This window comes from Bos grunniens, chromosome 3 (genome assembly GCF_055505025.1).
Source record: "Bos grunniens cultivar Pamir isolate PY7600 chromosome 3, Bosgru_T2T1.0, whole genome shotgun sequence".
In the NCBI taxonomy this organism is placed as follows: Eukaryota; Metazoa; Chordata; class Mammalia; order Artiodactyla; family Bovidae; genus Bos; species Bos grunniens.
In genome coordinates this window covers 77409382-77424824 of record NC_141167.1, presented here as the reverse complement: position 1 = coordinate 77424824, position 15443 = coordinate 77409382, and the positions used below count along the sequence as shown (strand labels likewise).

The window sequence follows — 15443 nt, the reverse complement described above, 5'->3', positions numbered from 1 at the left end:
ATACAATCCTGAAAAGAAACAATACCATTTTGTGCATGTCAGATATCATGGACAGGTTTTTGAAAGAGATTCTAAAGTGACTGTTTCAGGGGAGACGCAGAGAGGAAATACATTGCTTATTATTATACGGACACTGCCCTTGGAAAAGCCACTTAAAGGAGAGTATATACTCTCCTAAAGCTAAGGTTACCTCCCAGAAACAATAATAAATTTCAATACAATTCTTCTATAAAACTGGATATGCTTACTCTTTAATCCCTTTACTTCCAGGGAAGAGAACATACACATGTTTTCTATTCATATAGATTTCGGAAAGATTTATGAAAAGCCTTAATATTCTGTGCTATTTTCCTTGAGAATCTCCAAAGGACTAAACAAAATGCTTGTTTAATTATCACTTAAAAGTAAGTTAAAAGTTAATGTTAAAGATGAAAATTTAAAGACAGTTTCAAAAAATAAGAATATACATTTCACAGACACAAAAGAAGTTTTACAATTTCTTGCGTAACAATACAAAGGCAGGTAATTTTTAAAATATCTTTCACAGCATCAAAAAAAAATCTGAGGGGCTTCCTTGGTCCAGTGGTTATGAGTCCACCTTGCAATTCAGGGGACACTGGTTTGATCCCTGGTCTGGGAAGATCCCATATGCCATGAAGCAACTAAGCCCATGTCCCACAGCTACTGAAGTTCGTGCACTCTAGAGCCTGTGCTCTGCGATAAGAGAAGCCACCACAAGGAGAAGCCTGCATACCACAATGAAGAGTAGCCCCCTGCTTGCTTGCTCCAACTAAAGAAAGCCAGCACACAGCAACAAAGACCAAGCACAGCCAAAAATAACTAAATAAATTTTAAAAAAATTTAAACCTGAGCAGCAAACATCACATGAGTTATATGTAAATGCCTGTATAAAAAATATCAGTTGATCTTCCTTTTGTAAAGAATATAAACCTCCTTTTAAAGAATACTACCCATGTGTGGTCTTTTGTTTTGCTTTGCCTTCTCTTCATATGAATGGGTGAAAATAAGAAGCACCTCTGCTTACACCAATGGACTATGAAAGTGATTTTCAAAGGAGAATTCATCCTGCCTCTCTGGCTCCCCCACCATTCCATTTTGGAACAGATTAATACTGCCAAAAAAGAAAAAAAAAGAAAATGGCATCCTTGAACATAGGGAATTAGAGTCTGTTATTTTCACTTTCAGGAAGAGTAGGGAAAGAAGTTGGAGCAGTAACATACGTAGTAAGTTTAGAGACAGAATCATGGCTCTGGCATAGCAGTCCCCAACCTTCTTGGCACCACAGACTGGTTTTGTGGAAGACACTTTTTCCACAGATGGGGGGAGGGATGGTTCCAAGAGGATTCAAGCACACTACATTTATTGTGCACTTTATTTCTATTATTGTTACACTGTGGTATATAAGGAAATCACTATATACCTCACCATGATGTAGAATCCATGGGGGCCCTGAGCTTGTTTTCCTGCAACTAGGTTTGGGGGTGATGAGAGACAAGTGGCAGCCACTCCCACCCAGCTTGCCTCACCACCTCAGCTCCACCTCAGATCATCAGGCATTAGATTCTCATAAGAAGCGAGCAACCTAGATCCCTCACGTGCACAGTTCACAGTAGGGTCCATACTCCTATGAGAACCTAATGTTGCCAATGATCTGCCGGGAGGTGAAGCTCAGGGGGTAATGTGAGTGATGGGGAGTAGCTGTAAATACAGATGAAGCTTCGCTTGGTTCCTAACGGGCCATGGATTGGTACTGGTCCATGGCCCTGGGGTTGGTGACCCCTATTTTACGACTACAGTGACATACAGACACAATAAAAACCAATGTTTTGGGAAAAGGCTTTAAAACAAGGGAAAATGAAATTAGAAATTTAGAGAAGATATATGTTTAGAGAGTAAGATGTAAAAGACAGTTATTTGATGTCCATGAAGTCAAGATTAATTTTACCATCAAGTTGTTTACTCAAAATCCATGAAGGAAGTGTGGAAGAAAAGAATCACTGACATCTTGGAATATCCTGAATGATCAGGGGAAGATCAGGGACCTAGCAGTGTAAATATTTCCCTAGTTTGCCTCTCCTCCCATAAAGAGGCATGCAACAGCTTATGGAGGAGGCCCAGGGGCAACCTGGGAATTCAGGCAGTCTTTGCCGAAGGAGTTGGCACTGGGTTCCCCAGGTCAACTTGGTAGAGGTAGTCAGAGCAAACTTGTTCTTCCACCTCTCAAGGCTCAAGAAAGAAAGTGTTGACTCAGAATCTCCCAGAAAGCATCCTTAATTGCATTTCGAGAATTTATTACTGGAAATGAGGGAGTCAGAAAAGCAGGAACACAATAATGAGGCCAAGGTCATTGACAGGACCTGTAACAGTGTCAGCAAAGGGATCAGTGTGAAATAAATGATGCTGGCAGGAAAAGCCACAATTAGATGTGTTCTCCTAGCCACTTAGTCTAAGACCCAGGGAAGAAAGACGTCTGGGTATATAAAGAAGAAATTATGTAACTGATGAAATGTCATCATAGCCTCTTCAGTAGAGTCACAAGCATTTGTATTTTACAATTGTACTTCAAATATATTAATTACAATAAATTTTTGCATTATATTCTAATTAGGAGAAATGCTTTCTGGTCTACTAGATTTAAAACATGTATATTTTTTGCTTTTGTCAAATAACTGGATGATAATAGATTTTTTGGTAAGTCATTAGAGAAATGACCAGAAAATACTGTTACTCTGAACAATAGCGAAAGTGAAGTCATTCAGTCATGTCTGATTTTGTGACTCCACAGACTGTAGCCTACCAGGTTCCTTGTCCATGGGATTTTCCTGGTAAGAGTATTGGAGTGGGTTGCCATTTCCTTCTCCAGGGGATCTTCTCAACCCAGGGATCAAACCTGGGTCTCCCGCATTGCAGGCAGACGCTTTACCGTCTGAGCTACCAAAGAAGCCCACTCTGAACAATATTGCATGTTAAATATGCTTTTAGTCAGAGTCTCAGCTACTTCCAAGTACATCATTAACAGTTCCAATCATCCTGGAGTTACTGAAGTTCAGATAACTCATTTCTTAAAACTTACAAAGTGTTTTGAGACCAAAAGGTCTCAAAATTCATCTTTTAAGTATGATGAAGTTCTAGGAAAATTTAAATTTCAGTTTTATTTTCTGATAATATTTCATGTAATTTATAGTGTAAATAGAATGCTGTTGTTTAATGTGAGGAAATTAAAAAAGAAACAAATCCAAGGGTATACAAAAGGTCAATGCAGAGACTTTTCTAAAACTGCCATATAATGAACCAGAAGAGACCAGTTCTTTAGGGGATCCTATAAAAACTCCATTCAAATACAACTTTTTATTTAATGACCACTTCCTCTGACATTCATTAGCATCATAAAAGTAAAGAGTTCCTGCTGTTAGAAATAAATATTATTAACCCTGAAACATGATTCTTGTCCTTTTAGGTAGGTTTTGGGGGCCAAAGAGATGCTATAAAGACTATGTTTGTGTTATTTATTAATAAATTTATTGAAAAATATCTAATTCCCAATTTGTATGTTAGCAAACTAAAAATAACTAGATTTCTAATTCAATTTCAATAGGTTACATCATTTCTTTAGGTTAAACATTTTAAAATCCAAATGCTTATTCTGAATCTAAATTATTTTATTTTGTGGTGGACAGGAATGTGAGTTGTACCCTCTTTTCTGTACAGTTGTGCATGCTCAGGGCTAAGAATCAATAAAAAGTGCTAATCTGCTAAAATTGATAGCAACATGCACTTTGGAGAACAAAGTCTGTTGGCTATAGAATTATTTGTTTCTTTCCCATAGATTCTAAGACTTGAGACATGGTATGAATGCATGCTGCTGCTGCTGCTAAGTTGCTTCAGTCGTGCCCAACTCTGTGCGACCCCACAGACAGCAGCCCCCAGGCTCTTCTGTCCATGGGATTCTGTAGGCAATGAATACTGGAGTGGGTTACCATTTCCTTCTCCAATGCATGCATGCATGCTAAGTCGCTTCAGTCGTGTCCAACTCTGTGCAACCCCATGGACAGTAGCCCACCAGGCCCCTTTGGCCATGGGATTCTCCAGGCAAGAACACTGGAGTGGGTTGCCATTTCCTTCTCCATGAATGCATGAGAAATACATTAATGAGGAAGTGTATCAGAAACTTATTGTTTGTTTTTAACCCATTTATTACATGAAAGTGAAAATTAGTTGCTCAGTCCTTCCGACTCTGTGCGACCCCATGGACAGCGGCCCACCAGGCCCCTCTGTCTAGGGAATTCTCCAGGTGAGAATACTGGAATGGGCTGCCATTCCCGACTCCAGGGGATCTTCCCAACCCAGGGATCAAACCCAGGTCTCCCGCATTGTAGACAGATTCTTCACCATCTGAGCCACCAGGGACACCTCATTTATTACATAAATGTGGTCATTCTTAGTCTTCTGGGGCTGACAAACACAATTTGGGGGCAATTCTTACCGTAATTGCAGGTCCAGCAAAAGCCAAGCTAAGCAACATGAGGAAAGGAATTGCCTCCTGGGTGGGTTCAATGTATGGCATGCTAAGACTCCGGTCATAGCAGCTGAATCCAGAGTGCACGGGTTTGAAGACATCCGTGAGTTCAAGGAAATACAGGCTAACCACCGATGATGCCAATATAGGCAACTGAGAATGAAGGACAGAGAAGATAAATTTATTTTTCTACACAGGTCATATATAGAATCAGTACATATTGAAATTAGAAACACAAGTGTTTTCCATTTTCTCTTACCACTCCTCTCTGATCTCAGAATTAAAGTCATTCGTACTTACTATTGCTTCTGCCTTCAAAATAAACTCTAATTCATCCACCTCTGTCACCAGCTTTCTCTGAACGCACGGCATGCCTCACCTTTGCTCTTGGATTACTCCTAAATGCTGCTCCACTTTCACACTTACCCTCCCCATCCCATCTATCCAATTTCTACCCAGCATCCTAAATATTCTGAAAATATTTTATTTTAGGTCATATTGCTCCTGATTTTAACTACTCCAGTGGGTCCCATTTTGCTTGAATAAAATTCAAAATTTACACCATTGAATGCATGACCTGGCTCTTGCTTCAGTTTCTTACATCTTTTTATACCATATTTATACTATTCCCCAGCCCCCCACTGTAGAATCTGCCTACAATGCAGGAGACCCGGGTTTGATTCCTGGGTCAGGAAGATCCCCTGGAGAAGGAAATGGCAACCCACTCCAGTATTCTTGCCTTGAGAATCCCATGGACAGAGGAGCCTGGCAGGCTACCGTCCATGGGGTTGCAAGAGTTGGACACGACTTAGTGACTAAACCACCACTACCAGTCCCCTTGGGCTTTACAGGTGGATCTGTGGTAAAGATCTGTGCCTGTCAGGCAGGAGAGGTGGGTTCCATCCCGGGTCAGGAAGATCCCCTGGAGAAGCAAATGGCAACTCATTCCAGTATTCTTGCCTGGAGAACCCCATGGACAGAGGAGACTGAAGGGCTACAGACTATTGGGATAGCACAGAGTTGGACACAACTTAGTGACTAAGCAGCAGTAGCAACCAGCCCCCTAAGCACTATAAGCCAATGGGTCACCCCTTTTGATTGAGACATAATTGACATATATCAACTATAACATTATATTAATTTCAGGTATGCAACATAAGATTTAATATTTTTATATATATTACAAAATGATCACCACAATAAATTTAGTCAACATCCCACTACACATACTTAACAATTTCTTTTTTATGATTAGTACTTTTAAAATCAACTCTTTTAGCAACTTTTAAACATAGAATACAGTATTATTACCTATAGTGTCTATATGAACATCACAACCCCAGGACTTACTTGCCTTATAACTGAGCATCTGTGACTTTCAACCCCCTTTACCCATCTTGCCCACTGTCATTCCCCACCTCTGGCAACCACCAATCTGTTCTCTATTTCTATGAATTTGATTTTTTATTGCTGTTGTTTCTTTGATTCTACATATAGATGAAATCATATGATATTTATCTTTCTCTGGCTGACTTATTTCACTTGGCATAATGCCTTAAAAATCCATCCATGTTGTCTCAAATGTCAGTATTTCCTTCTTTTTGAAGGCTGAATAATATTCCATAGTATATATGTACCACATTTTCTTTACTTCTTCATCCATCAGTGGACACTTAGGTTGAATCCATGTCTTGATTACTGCAAACTATGCTGCAATGAATACAGTGGGGCATATATCTTTTCCAGTTGGTGTTTTAGTTTTCTTTAGATAAATACCTGGAAGTGGAACCATGGGATCATATGGCACTCTTATTTTAATTTTTTTAAGAAAACTACTGTTTTCCACAGTGGATGCACAGGTTTCCATACCCAAACAGAGCACAATGGTTCCCTTTCCACCACATCCATGTCAACACTTGTTATTTCTTGTCTTTTTGAGGATAATCATTCTAATAGGTGTCAGGTGATACCTCATGTGGTCTTGATTTACATTTCCTTCATGATTAGTGATATGAGCATCTTTTCCTATATCTATTGCCCATTGTATATCTTCTTTGGAAAACTGTCTATTCAGATCCTCTGCTCATTTTATAATCAAATTGCTTGGGTTTGCTTGTTTTGGGGGAGGTTTTTTTTTTTTTTTTCTGGCTATTAAGGTGGTGGTGTTGTTTAGTCACTAAATCGTCCCTGACTCTTTGCAACCCCATGGACCATAGCCCACCATGTTAGCCTCTGTCCATGGGATTTCCCAGCCTAGAATACTAAAGTGGGTTGCCATTTCCTTCTCCAGGGGATCTTCCCAACCCAAAGATCAAACACACGTATCCTGTATTGCAGGTGGATTCTTTACCACTGAGTCACTGAAGAAGGCCCTATTAAGTAGTATGAGTCCCTTATATGTACTTTGGACATTGGCCCTAATTATAATAGATTTTGTTGTTCAGTCGCTAAGTCATTTCTGACCCTTTGCAACCCCATGGACTGCAGCACACCAGGCCTCCCTGTCCCTCACTATCTCCTGGAGTTTGCCCAAGTTCATGTCCACTGAGTTGGTGATGCCATTATAATAGATAAATGATTTATAAATACTTGTTTACATCTGATTGGGCTTCCCTCATAGCTCAGTTGGTTAAGAATCTGACTGCAATGTGGGAGACCTGGGTTCAGTCTCTGGGTTGGGAAGATCCCCTGGAGAAAGGAAAGGCTACCCACTCCAGTATTCTGGCCTGGAGAATTCCATGGACTTAGTCCACGGGGTAGCAAAAAGTCGGACACGACTGAGCAACTTTCGCTTTCACTACATCTGATTGGCTGTCTTTTCATTTTTTGATGGTTTCCTTTGCTGTGTAGAAGCTTTTTAGTTTGCTGTAGTCCTATGATTTTCACTCTTACCCTGCAGCAGTCAAATTCATTTCTACCTAGGGTTTTTCCATGTGCCATTTCTTCTTTCTTTTGTGCTCTCCCCCAGCTCTTTGTCTGAATGGCTTTTCCTTATCATTTAATGATGACTTCTGTATCATCATTAAGAAGGTAGTCATTGATCCATCTTTCCCTCTACCCCTATCATCATCTTTTCATTTCTTCATGACGTTTATCATTAACTGAAATTGTCTTGTTGATTTAACACTTCACTTATTTATTTTTCTTCTCCCCTCATCTCCCACTGAAATACATGCTCCATGAAGTGAGTCTGCCAGTGTTATTTATTGCTGAGTCCCCAAGGTATAGAATTATTCCTGGCACATGGTAGGCATGCAATATATCATTTCATAATTTAATAAAACAATAAATGCCTGTTGATAAATGACTAATTGAATAAACAAGCAAATATTAATTCATTACAATAACTAGACTAGAGTTACCAGATTTAGCAAATGAAAATACATCACTCAGTGAAATTAGAATTTCAGATAAGCAATAAATCACTTTTAGAGTGGTACCCATGTAATATTTGGGAAATACCAACGTTAAAAATTGTTTATCTGAAATTCTAATTTTACTGGATGTCCTCCAGTTTGTCTGCTAAACCTAAACTAGGCACAATTTACTTTCTACACTTTGTGTCATAGATTGAATTATTCATTCGTTCAACCTACAATGTGCCAGGTACTATGTGGGTCCTTACTATGATATGGCAAACAAGACATGGGCTTGGTGATTAAGGATCATAAGCTTACTTAGACACCTGTTCTCAGCTAGAGAAAACTACTTCAAGTACAATGTCCAATGCTAGGTCTTTCAGAATCTGAAGACACAGATTTCTACAACATTGAAAAAATTATCTATCTTAAGGCTTACTTACTAGTGGAGGATACAATATTTATTTAACAAAGCAGATCAAGTTTTGTTAAAAAAAATATTATTGACCATCCACAATATCTGGTCATCTGTTTTAAAAATAAATAAATTTACAAGACAGTATTATGTCTTCTATTCCCAATATAGTTTTTGTAATGAGGTGAGAATTAAGTTTATTGGAAAAATTAATAATGTATGAAACTAATCTGGCATTGTCTTTCTGTTTTTCAGATGGGTGTTTTTCAATAGAGAGAACAAAAGCCTGTAAAAACACTTACATTTTTCTTATTAAAATCCATGACCATTTGACCACTCTAACTATCTGGTCATTCCTCCTCACCATTTCCCTCTCCTGTAAGAAGTAGTAGCTTCCAGACTCAACCAATAAATCAACACTTTATGGTCTATGTGCACAATTAAGGTTTTTCCATTTAAATTAAGTTAAATATATTCTATCTTTAATTCAACAAATACTTTAAATATCACTCAATATGACAGATAATTTTCTGTTTTTGAAATTTTAATTAATTTTATTAATTTTAATTCATCTAATTAAAAACTTTCAATTATGACATAAGTGCTATTTGGGAGGTATGTATGCTAAACAATTATTTATACTTTTCGGATAGATAAGCTCAGTATCCTCTAGCAAGTAGAAGTGGTTGGATTTCGAATTCACAAATTGTAGCCACAAGGTCTTCTTTCTTAAACATAGCTCTGTGCTTCATTTCCAAAAATGGGAGTAGAGTTTTAGGATCAGTTCAGTTCAGTTCAGTCATTCAGTCCTGTCCAACTCTTTGCGACCCCATGCACACCAGGCCTCTCTGTCCATCACCGACACCTGGAGTTAACTCAATTTACTAAAACTCATGTCCATTGAATCGATGATGCCATCCAACCATCTCACCTTCTGTCGTCCCCTTCTCCTCCCGTTTTTAATCTTTCCCAGCATCAGGGTTTTTTTTATTATTATTATTTTTTTAATTTTATTTTATTTTTAAACTTTACATAATTGTATTAGTTTTGCCAAATATCAAAATGAATCCGCCACAGGCATACATGTGTTCCCCATCCTGAACCCTCTTCCCTCCTCCCTCCCCACACCATCCCTCTGGGTCGTCCCAGTGCACCAGCCCCAAGCATCCAGTATCGCGCATCGAACCTGGACTGGCAACTCGTTTCTTACATGATATTCTACATGTTTCAATGTCACTCTCCCAAATCTTCCCACCCTCTCCCTCTCCCACAGAGTCCATAAGACTGTTCTATACATCAGTGTCTCTTTTGCTGTCTCGTACACAAGGTTATTGTTACCATCTTTCTAAATTCCATATATATGCGTTAGTATACTGTATTTATGTTTTTCCTTCTGGCTTACTTCACTCTGTATAATAGGCTCCAGTTTCATCCACCTCATTAGAACTGATTCAAATGTATTCTTTTTAATGGCTGAGTAATACTCCATTGTGTATATGTACCACAGCTTTAATGAGTCAGTTCTTTGCATCAGGTAGCCAAAGTATTGGAGTTTCAGTTTCAACATCAGTCCTTCCAATGAACACCCAGGACTGATCTCCTTTAGGATGGACTGGCTGGATCTCCTTGCAGTCCAAGGGACTCTCAAGAGTCTTTTCCAACACCACAGTTCAAAAGCATCAATTCTTCAGCACTCAGCTTTCTTTATAGTCCAACTCTCACATCCATACATGACTACTGGAAAAACTATACCTTGACTACATGAACCTTTGTTGACAAAGTAATGTCTCTGCTTTTTAATATGCTGTCTAGGTTGGTCATAACTTTCCTTCCAAGGAGTAAATGTCTTTTAATTTCATGGCTGCAGTCACCATCTGGAATGATTTTGGAGCCCAGAAAAATAAAGTCAGCCACTGTTTCCACTGTTTCTCCATCTATTTGCCAAGAAGTGATGGGACCAATTGCCATGATCTTAGTTTTCTGAATGTTGAGCTTTAAGACAACTTTTTCACTTTCCTCTTTCACTTTCATCAAGAGGCTGTTTAGTTCTTCTTCACTTTCTGCCTTAAGCATGGTGTCATCTGCATATCTGAGGTTATTGATATTTCTCCCGGAAATCTTGATTCTAGCTTATGCTTCCTCCAGCCCTGTGTTTCTTATAATGTACTCTGCATATAAGTTAAATAAGCAGGCTGACAATATACAGCCTTGACGTACTCCTTTTCCTATTTGGAACCAGTCTGTTGTTCCATGTCCAGTTCTAACTGTTGCTTCCTGACCTGCATATAGATTTCTCAAGAGGCAGGTCAGGTGGTCTGGTATTCCCATCTTTTGAAGAATTTTCCACAGTTTATTGTGATCCACACAGTCAAAGGCTTTGGCATAGTCAATAAAGCAGAAATAGATGTTTTTTCTGGAACTCTCTTGGTTTTTCAGTGATCCAGCAGATATTGGCAATTTGATCTCTGGTTCCTCTGCCTTTTCTAAAACCAGCTTGAACATCTGGAATTTCATGGTTCACGTATTGCTGATGCCTGGCTTGGAGAATTTTGAGCATTACTGTACTAGCGTGTGAGATGAGCATTTTTTGGCATTGCCTTTCTTTGGGATTGGAAAAAGCAGCATATCTGCTTTTTAATATGCTGTCTCGGTTGGTCATTGCTTTTCTTCCAAGGAGTAAGCGTCTTTTAATTTCATGGCTGCAGTCACCATCTGAAGCAATTTTGGAGCCCCCCAAAATAAAGTCTGCCACTGTTTCCACTGTTTCCCCACCTATTTGTCATAAAGTGATGGGACCAGATGCCATGATCTTCGTTTTCTGAATGTTGAGCTTTAAGCCAACTTTTTCACTCTCCTCTTTCACTTTCATCAAGAGGCTCTTTAGTTCTTCTTTGCTTTCTACCCTAAGGGTGGTATCATCTGCATATCTGAGGTTATTGATACTTCTCCCGGCAATCTTGATTCCAGCTTGTGTTTCAGCTCACCGTTTCTCATGATGTACTCTGCATATAAGTAAAACAAGCAGGGTGACAATATACATCCTTGATATAATCCTTTTCCTATTTGGAACCAGTCAGCTGTTCCATGTCTAGTTCTAACTGTTGCTTCCTGACCTGCATACAGATTTCTCAAGAGGCAGGTCAGGTGGTCTGGTGTTCTAAAATACAATTAGCATCAATGAATGGGGGTACTGTTTAATCTGCAGTTCTGTTTAAATAAGAGTTTATATTTGCAAATCTGTAGTTAACAGTAAGTTTCACTTAGCATAAACATTATCTTAGAAATGTGGTTTCAATAAATTTATAAAAAATTTTCCTCCATTAATTTGAATGTCAAATATTTAACCAGATTTGATGATCCACATTCTTCCCTTGATGCCATTAGTTCATATTTTAGGCCTTCACATGCGTTTTAAACAGGAGTCATGTTTGAGATGGTCGTTGCTGTTATACATATTAATAATAATACACTCCTCAAATGTCACCTTTCCCACTTGCCTTACTTGGTAATCCTTTTTGAGAGTAATTTCCTCTTTCTTAATTTCCCACTACTTTGTTTTGGAAATTTCTACACACTGTTCTTTATTACAGTGATCTGGTATAGATTAGTTATAGCCTTTCTCTGCTTCTCCAATGAAAATATCCTTAAGATGGGGCCTAAGCTTATTTTCTTTAATATTTAAACTAATAATATAATATCATAATGTCTTTCAAATATATATGCATATATATTATAAATATATGTGAAAATAATTTCCTTCATTGTTAATATTATGCAGTTTAGCCTTTTAAGACATTAGCCTCCTTGAAATGGCTAATATTTCCAGTTTTTATAATCTGTATATCTTTCTATCCATATGTTAATATCTTTTATATAGTTCTATTGAAGCATGTTTCAAGACTTTCATCTGTCTTCAAAATAAGAATCATATTTTCATTCCCTTTTGATATTTGTTTCTCTGACTTTTTAAAAAAGGTATCTTTTACTCTTTGCCTTTTATATCAATTTTGGTTTTTAAGAAAGATATTTGAACAAAATACTTATTAAAATATTTAGGGTAAAAGTAATTTTAGACATCATTTTCCTATACTGTATTTTACTACTGGACAGTGTAATGGATTAAATGGCAATGTTTGTTTCTAACATACTTATCTTCAAAGATTATTTTTACCTTTTTAAGTACCCAACAATAACTTTCTTTTGAATGTAAGAAATTTAACAGACAGTATGTGCTGACTTTGGCATATAGAATTGATATATATACATAAAATGATATATGTACATAAAATCACACAGACAGCTTTCGGTTGCATTTAAGATGAGATTTAAAAAGACATTTTAAAAGTCTTATACAGTTAAATATTAAGAATTTTATTCTCTAGTTATGTCAGAGCAAAGGAAAAAAGTGTGAACCACACTATTTTTATGCAGCAATATAGAGAAGGGAAATTATCTGAAGATTGGGAAGATGGTTTTCAAAAGGAAAAGATTGATTTTTATAATTATCCTCTGATACAAGTCTTGTGAGTAAAAATAATAGGGCAATTTTTAGAGAGAAAATTATAATAGTTTAGAGAACAGAGCAAACAAAAGAAATGTGTTTCAAAAGATGATGTTTACAAGATAATATTGATTTTTCTGATGCCAACTTGAAAAAGACAAATACAAGATGTACATCAATGTTACTGAAACATTTTATGGAATCTATCATGACATTTTATCTAGGTCAAATAGCTTGCTTGTTTTTAGCATCTTGATAATAACAAACTTTTCTCATTCAGTGAGTTCACTTGCTCTCAGCCTACAGACCTATCAATTCCATTCTTTTCCTTTTACACGGACATGGTAAATTTGGAGTCCACTGAGATATTCATAAACTGGTGGGATTATGGTAACAAAAGGTCAGTTACATACATTGTATCCATGGCTCATTTATTTATTCATTCAACAAATATCTATTGAAGCCTACTAGTTCGAGGCATTGTTCTACATCCTGGGAATACAGCTGCAATAAAAGACAAAGTCCTTATTCTGATGAAGACTTCATTCTTTCTGAAGAATGCAGATAAAAATTAAAAATTACAATATTAGCAAGAAAACATATTATAAAGAAGACAAGACAGGGGGCTGTGGTAATTGCCTATATTGCTATTTTAGATCAAGGAAGACCTACCTAGGTAAGTATCTTTAAAACAGAGACCTGAGTGGGCAAGAATGAACTAACCATATAAAAACCAGGTAAAAGGCATAGTCAAAAGGAAAGCTAAAGTCAGAGAGGTGGATTTGGGACCAGACTTCACAGAACATTGACGTTCATGGCAGGCGTTCGTATTTTATTCATTTTCAAAGTACATTTGGAAATAACTTTGGAGTGTTTAAGCAGAGATGTAGTAAGACTCAAAATATATTTTAGGAAGATCACTGTGGCAGTTGAGTTGAGAATGATTGTGATGGGTCAAAGGTAAAAGCAGGGTGAAAATTAGAAGGCTCTTCAAAACCCAACAAATACTTATTGAGTGCTTAATATGTGCTAGGGCTTTCTAGGCAGCACCAGTGGTAAAGAATCCACCTGCAAATGCAGGAGACATGGGTTCTATCCCTGGGTCGGAGAGATCCCCTGGAGGAGGAAATGGCAACCTGCTCCAGTATTCTTGCCTAGGAAATCCCAGGGACAGCAGAGCCTGACGGGCTACAGTCCATGGGGTCGCACAGAGTTGGACACCACTGAAGCGACTTAGCACTACACATAGCACACAACACTGAGACAAAGAGATGCTGGCAGATTCTGGATATAACTTTAGAGACAAAAATGACAGGGCTTGTTGATGAGCTGGTTACTGAAAAGGAAACAATAAAGGTTGATTTTAAGGATTTGAGGCTTGAGTGATTGGGCTAGGGGGTGTCATTTACTAGGATAAGGAAGGCTGGGAGAAGCTTAACTAGGAGGAACCTAAGGTTTTGTTTTGGAAATATTAAAACTGAGATGCCTCTCAGGTATCAAAATACCAAGAAGAGAGTAAGATGCCAATCTGGGTCTAAAGAGAGTCCAAGGTTGCAGGGAGAAAGCTGCATATCATTGATACAGGATGATTTGAACACTATCACCTTCAGTTTTGAAAAACACCACTTGCACAGGAAACTTCAAACTTAAATTAACTTGGTTTTGATACAAATAATGTCACAAGAATCCAAGAATATAATTGAGTATATTCATACCACTTATATGCAGGAGATAATTTAAGAGAAAAAGAACATTTTTTATTTAATAACAAACTTTAAATGTTAGACTCTGAATGAATTCAAGTATCCCCCAATCATACAAAATATGAAACTTAAAACATATATTTATTCAAATGGAATTTAAACTGGAAGAAATATTAGCAGATGAAAGTAATTTTATTAAAACTGGTGGCCAATAAGAACGTGGTCATAGGTCAGCACACAGTGACAGAGTTTTCCATTTCCTATAGCACAATCTTTAATGATATCCCTCAGAATTTTTACTGTATAGTTAATAGAGATAAATATTTCCTTTAAATACTGAAAAATAATAATAACTAGTAATATACTATAGGGCTTTATGGTTTATTTTCAACATAGTTGTAGCATATTTAGGTTAACTATAATGAACCTTAAGAATACAGATCATGAAAAGCATACTAACACTTGTAATGTCATTATGAGTAGGTCAGAATGTGTCTATAACGTATTCAAGGTCTAGAAATCTAAACAAGTTTTCACAAATAGAATGGATGTGGCTTATGTCAATGACATGCATTGATACAAATTAAAACAGGACAGTGTGACTGAGGGAAATCAATGCTGACCGCAGGACCAGAAAAATTCAGTTTCTTCCCTCAATTATTCCACTAGCTTTTGGACTTCCCTGGTGGCTCAGTGGTAAAGAATCCACCTGCAATGCAGGAGATGAAGTTTTGGTCCCTGGGTTGGGAAGATCCCGTGGGGAAGGAAATGGCACCCACTCCAGTATTCCTGTTGGGACAATCACATGAACAGAGGAGTCTGGTGGGCTACAGTCCATGGGGTCCCAAAGAGTCAGACACAACTGAGGAACTGAGCGCATACACAGCTTCTGGGATTTGGAGCAGGTCACTTAACCTTTCTAGGTCTT

The 15443-nt window shown here is 37.6% G+C and overlaps 1 protein-coding gene across 1 annotated transcript in view; it reads right to left on the bottom strand.

Annotated features, from left to right (window-relative positions):
- Positions 1-15443, bottom strand: part of PLPPR4 (phospholipid phosphatase related 4) — a 55035-nt gene that overhangs the window by 18832 nt on the left and 20760 nt on the right. Inside the window, exon 2 of the mRNA XM_086394452.1 lies at positions 4505-4690. Coding sequence (XP_086250578.1) covers positions 4505-4690 — 186 coding nt within the window. The remainder of the gene's footprint in view (positions 1-4504; positions 4691-15443) is intronic.